The sequence below is a fragment of the Cervus canadensis genome, chromosome 3, assembly GCF_019320065.1.
Source record: "Cervus canadensis isolate Bull #8, Minnesota chromosome 3, ASM1932006v1, whole genome shotgun sequence".
NCBI classification, from domain to species: domain Eukaryota; kingdom Metazoa; phylum Chordata; class Mammalia; order Artiodactyla; family Cervidae; genus Cervus; species Cervus canadensis.
Window position 1 is genome coordinate 52,177,807 of NC_057388.1, and position 6,000 is coordinate 52,183,806.

Here is a 6,000-nt window from a genome sequence, read left to right on the forward strand (position 1 = left end):
TGATGAGACAAAAGCATATATAGCAACACCTTTGTTAAATTGCCTCATTAGGGGAGATGCTGGTTTAAAAAGTTAACCAATTTTATTTTGAAATTACACAGGTCCAAAACATCCCTGCACAAACTTCTGCCACTCTTTTTCAGATAGGCCAAGTGATCTCTTAACATAATTTAAAGAAAAAGCATTTTACCACCTATAGACTCTTCAAAGTTAAAATTAGTCCATTATTTTCAATGCTGACACACCTAGAAACAAGTCTGCAATAATACTAAATTTGTTGTGGTCTCTGCTGACTTCAGCTAACTGAATAAACATATACGGAAAAATTAAATCCCCAAATTGTTCACACTAGAATGCAAGAGAATATTTTAAAATAGATCCTATTTCTAATATATGGCAACTCACTCCAGTATTCTTGCCTGGAGAATCTCATGGACAGAGCAGCCTGATAGGCTACAGTCCACGGGGTCGCAAAGAGTCGGACACTACTGAGCAACTTCACTTCACTTCACTTCAGAAAAGTACAAAACTAGAAGACGGGGCTCAAGGCAAGTAAGTCAAAGACAGAATTTGTTAAAATACCCAAGTTTTTTTAAAAAATAATCAAGTTTAGAGAAGCAATGCTGACTTTATTGTGTAATTATCAACAGACTTCCAACTCGCAACACACCTTGCTTTGGTTTATTTGACACTGCTTTGTCTCTCGTGGAATCCAGATGGCATTTATTTATTCAAATAATTGTTATCAAACAACATTTCTGAGCACCTGCTGTGTGTGTGTTAGAAGCTAGCAATATAAAGCTTTGCTGTCAGTCCAGAAATTAGTAAAGTGTAAGAAAAAAGATGACCAATAGTAAAAAAAAAAATCACATGCCAATTAGAGGCACTGAACTGAAATATACCTTCTGTGTCTGAGAGACTGAATCAGAGGGACTAAGCCACATCATTAAATAACTGATAATTTCTTGGGTGCCAAATAAATTTTCTAGTCAGTAAATGAGAGTTCAGAAGACTGGGTGACTAGAAAGGTTCTGTAAGGATTTCAAAGGTTGGATTGCAAGAAAGCCTTCCAGGAAGGCTTTCTTATGCAAATAATTTATATGCAAATAATTTATCCTTAGGACTTAAAAGTAATAATTTACAACTTTCCCTATTTGGGGATATTTAGGGTGGGTATCACAAACACATGAGTGATAAGTCTCTAAAGTGTACCATACCCATACACTGCACTCCTTGAATGGGGAAACTCAGAACTCTAGAACCTGAATCCGAGATCTTAAGAATGTTTAACTTGTTTTTCCTTAAACTCCCTGTTTTTCCCTACAAACGTATTAAACGCTTTCCAAAACGTCTTATTAATCATATTTTCCCCCACTGCTTAAAAAGAATTAACAAATGTAATAAGACATTTAAAAGATGGTGTCAAAGGATTCCCTCCGTCAAAAATGTTAGAAGACGCTAGTTTAAATGTATCTGAAAGAGATGGCTTTGTTCCATCTCAATGCAGACTGAGGTGCATGCATTTCAGTCAGAGGACAAAAATTCTTGTGTGTCTTGAAACCTTGAACAGCATTAAAAAACAAAAAACACTTGCTGTCATTTATTGACCTTTTTTTTCTTTCAGTGAGCTTCCGTACAAATACACTACACCACTTTACCAGTAACAGGCTTGGCCACGTGAGGAAACCCGGGAGCTCGCTCCTCCTCGCCACGGGTACAGCGGGACCTTCATTCCGCAGCCAGTTACATGGAAGCGCGCCGGAGAATCCTGGGAGTTGTGGGCACCGGGGATTGTGGGAAATGTAGTTTGGAGAGCTCCGCCCTGCTCACCATTTCTGTAATGGCTGCTTCCTTGAAGGTAATGTACGAGCTTGTCTCCGAAGGCTCCTTAGCTTGCCCAGTATATTTGTCAAACGGGGCAAATTTGCACCTTGCCGGGCCAAAGCAGGGATTGTTTTTAAAGTCTTACTTTCAAGTCCTGGGACGAACTTGGTTTTCGGTTGACTTTTTTTTTTTTTTTAGCCTTTTCTTTATAGGCGAACTAACCAACTTTTAAATCTAGTTCCCGTTTGAACAAACTGTTTGTCTTTAGTTATTACCCATTCTTCTCCCTTCCGTACAACCTCCCCGCTCTTCACTGACTCTAGATGCCTCTTTAAAATAATAATAATGTGTAATTTTTAAACTCTGCTACGCCCCTCTGATAGTAGGTGCTGTCACGTGGAATCTCTTAGCCTCAGCATCCGGAGCTGCTGGAAGGGAGTCAGATAGAATTAAGTACCGCCTTCTTTGGTAAGTCTTAACTATTTCCCCACGACTTCACAGCTATATGTTGTTTGACTTTGCTAGATTTGTCTGCATTTCCTGGATGGGAGAGATCCTAAGAAAATGTAATTTTCACTTACTAGGGCAGTTTCCAAGTTAGTGTCTTGTGCATCATCATCTATTTCTCTTATGTGCTACTGTTCAATTTCTGTTTTGTTGATACCTACAGTGTTGACGTTATACAGTGTGGAAAAATCGCTGGAGTCAGGAAATTATCATGAGAAAGGGAGATTAGCCTCAAATGACCATCTTTAATTACCGTTTACTTCCTAAAGGTTCTTTCACCATAAAATGAGTTGAGTCTGAATATAATTTATAAATTGACCCTAATTGAAAAGGTTGCATGAACTGTTACTTATCATGTATTCATATTGTCATTTGAAAAGGTTGGAATTTTTAATGATTCCTTTTTTCCATGTTTTAATTTATAGAAATCTTCGTCCTTCAAGAACCAGCCACATCATGATCTCAGTTTCAACACAGTTGTTCCTAGTCCTGTTTTCATTGCTTTTGGTGCTGCCTGTTGTTGAAGCAGTAGAAGCCGGAGATGCAATTGCTCTCTTGTTAGGTGTGATTCTCAGCATTACAGGCATTTGTGCTTGTCTGGGGGTGTATGCACGAAAAAGAAATGGACAAATGTGACTTTGAAGGGCCTCCTGAATCAAACCTTCCCCTGAAAACCTTTGTGCTCTTGAGTTTCAGAACTGACCTTTGGTGTCTGAAAGTTCCCCAGAAACAGTTAATAGAGAAGTTTCATATTATTGGTTATTTTCCTATAAAAAGGAACAAATTGATATACTGTGTTAAAGGGAAAACAACATGTTTTTGTCACAACAGATAATGCACTGGAAAATGCCATCTGTAATTTGCATTTGCTGAAATTTGCATAAGTAATATTTCATAGTTTCAGAATTCTCAGTAGAAAGAAGGAAACTCTTGCCCAGAATCCTAGGAAATTGCCACTGTTCAGTTATAATCACTGCCTCCTGCATCATTGAGGAATTTTTTCTCTGTATTTTTATTGGATTTTTATTTTGTTATCTCCCAAGTTAGTACTGTACCTAGACATTAAATACAGTTGGTCAGAAATTAAAACTTATCTCTGTTTGCAAAAAAGTTCAGAAAATGTATTCAATGTATCTAACATTGAAATGGAGAGAAGATTTAATGTAAAAAAAAAGAAGAAAACTTTATATTGACATTGAAATGGAGAAGAGATTTATTGTTTAACAAAGACAAAAAAATGTTTATATTAACTGAGTTACATCTCCATGGTGAGAAGTACTATGTTAAGTATAAACCTATTATGTAAGTTAATTTGTGGTGTTCATTTCTGTTTATTTCAGACTGTTTTTATCTCTGAACTTTTTATAAACTAAGTGGAGGCAAGTAGATGCCTTATGTTAACTGTGACTCCAGCTTTTAGAGATATAATCAGTGAAAAATGAGAAATGGGCAGCATCAAGATAGAGATGAGGCCCCTGGTAGAGAATCCACAGATGCAGAAGGCAAATGTTATGGCATGTACTGATTTACACACAAACCACATGAGGCATACTCTCCCCATCCTTCCTACTTAAAGTGTCCTCACAGCAGCAGTGTCACCTAAGGACTTGTTAAAGCTGCAGTCTCAGGCACAGCCCCCTCCACCCCCAATTGGATCAGAATCTGCTTTTGTTTCAAGAACCCAGGATAACTTTATACACATTCAAGTTTAAGAAGATTGTTCTAACTTGTTTGAATGCAAGGATCAAATAAGTTGATAAAAACTATTAGGTTCCTAGGTTCCTCTCCTGGTTGCATTGTAGGTTGGGGTATGGAATTCTTTGTTTAACAAGGGTCCACAGTGATTCCTTTGACTGTGTAGATACAGCCAACATAGAATTGTATGAGTAAATCAAACTGCTACGGGGTCTTAATGAAAGCAGGTAGTCACATTTTTTTCCTAAACTAATGCATTATCCATTCTCTAGCTCTCCAGGTAACATTGGGACCCTTAATTTTGATCAGAAAACAGGCAATAGCAATCTAAATTCCCTTTGTATGCATTTCTCCAGATATGAGCTGACCTGGCTTGCAGGAAAGATTTGGTAGGGGGTACAAAGAATGAGGGACAGCCACACACTAAAGACAGAAACCACATGTATCTGTTTTTGTCATAGCTGTTTTTGTTTGTTTGTTTTCCCACCAAAGAAAACAGTCTTTTATTCTGATAAATTGGTTGTTATACATTGAGTAATAGAAAATTTTTTAAATTTTTATTGGAGTTCAGTTGATTTATAACAACTGTTTTGCATGTCTTTTTTTTTTTTTTGAAGATGAAAAAAGAAATGCAGATTGTGGGACAGTTTGTCCTATCTCTTATATACCAGCCTACTGGTACTGAGGTAAAGAGGCTGTTGCTGCATCCTTGTGTGTCTGAACTTTTCCATTGTCATTGGAAGAAATCCTACCTAAAGCACAGGAAAGCCTGTTTTTGTCTTTACTGGAAGCTCAGGTGGCACACGACAGTTCATAAAATGGTTTTAAAGGTAGGGGAAACCTAATGCTTGCTTGTGTGCGTGCTCAGTCATATCTGAATCTGCGACCCCATGGACTGTAGCCTGCCAGGCTGGGCTTCCCTGGTGGCTCAGCGGTAAAGAATCAGTCTGCTAGTGCAGGAGACACAGGTTTGATCCCTGGGTCAGGAAGATCCCCTGGAGAAAGAAATGACAACCCACTCCAGTATTCTTGCCCGGGAAATCTCATGAACAGAGGAGCCTCGGGGGCTACAGTCCCTGGGGTGGCAAAGAATCGGACATGACTTAGCATTGGACAGAGACCGTCAGTCATGCCCTACTCTGTGACCCCATGCACTTTATCACTGAGCCACCTGGAAAGCCTTAAAATACATTTTGAATCACAGTGCATTGGTTATTTAGTCACCAACAGATAGTATTTTTTTAAATGTTTAAAATAATATTACAGGCAAACATTCTTTAATGAGCCTGTATTTCTACAAGTGCCTAAAAGGAATTAGAAACTGCCATTTTTCTATTTTCTCCTTAACAATAGAGAATTGTGAGGCGACTTTCAGTAATTTTGATGTATATGATGAGGAATACCTTCTCTAGTTCTTTTCTATCTAGGTTGGAGTATATCATTTTGCCTGAAGAGAGGAGAAACTCTTATGGTCACTCTAAAGGTTTTGTGAGCCACCAGCTGTCTTGAGAATCTGATGAAAGCCATGGTCGTTTCCCTAGAAAAATGCACATACATGCTGGCATCTTTTGATTAATTTCAGGGAGTTCACAGAGCTGAAGTTCATCTAGAAATCCCAAATTACAAAATTTGCTATTTCCTTTTTTTTTCATTTTAGTTTCCTTATAATTCTGAGATTCTTTCACTTGCTCTGAGGGTAATACCTGCTGTGGAGCAATTATAGGAAGAATGGGATAAGCAAATGTCCTCTGGGTGCCCAGCATAATTTGTAGACATCTAGTAAATGCTCTGTATATATTAGCTCAAGTTAAAAAGAAGACTAATAGCTAAAATCAGCAGGAAACGCTGGTTGCCGACCCATTCATCCAATGCCAAAAATCAGTGCCTCTCCTGTATCATTTCTCTCTGGTGCTTTCAAGATGTCTTTTTCTCCTTTCTTAGTTTTTAAAAGGTGATGTGTATGTCTTGGCGTAA

The 6,000-nt window shown here is 38.0% G+C and overlaps 1 protein-coding gene and 1 long non-coding RNA gene across 3 annotated transcripts in view; one reads left to right on the forward strand and one right to left on the reverse strand.

Moving 5' to 3' along the window:
• LOC122438359 overlaps window positions 1–1,727 on the reverse strand; it is a 598,045-nt gene extending 596,318 nt beyond the window's left edge. The window contains exon 1 of the long non-coding RNA XR_006268531.1: window positions 1,659–1,727. This is a non-coding gene — a long non-coding RNA (uncharacterized LOC122438359). The remainder of the gene's footprint in view (window positions 1–1,658) is intronic.
• Window positions 1,728–1,809: 82 nt separating this feature from the next.
• On the forward strand, window positions 1,810–3,642 carry SMIM30 (small integral membrane protein 30). Of its 2 annotated transcripts, none has more exons than XM_043463154.1 (3): window positions 1,810–1,858; window positions 2,208–2,292; window positions 2,757–3,642. In XM_043463154.1, the coding sequence occupies exon 3, from the start codon at window positions 2,788–2,790 to the stop codon at window positions 2,965–2,967; it is 180 nt and encodes a 59-aa protein (XP_043319089.1). In that variant the 5' UTR covers window positions 1,810–1,858; window positions 2,208–2,292; window positions 2,757–2,787; the 3' UTR covers window positions 2,968–3,642. The 2 variants fall into 2 exon arrangements, with proteins under 2 accessions (XP_043319089.1, XP_043319090.1); XM_043463155.1 differs by having other exon boundaries at window positions 1,834–1,858; window positions 2,211–2,292.
• The last annotated feature ends 2,358 nt before the right edge of the window (window positions 3,643–6,000 follow it).

Coding starts and splice junctions, on each gene's coding strand:
- SMIM30 (XM_043463154.1), top strand. CDS start 2,788: ATGATCTCAGTTTCAACACAGTTGTTCCTAGTCCTGTTTTCATTGCTT.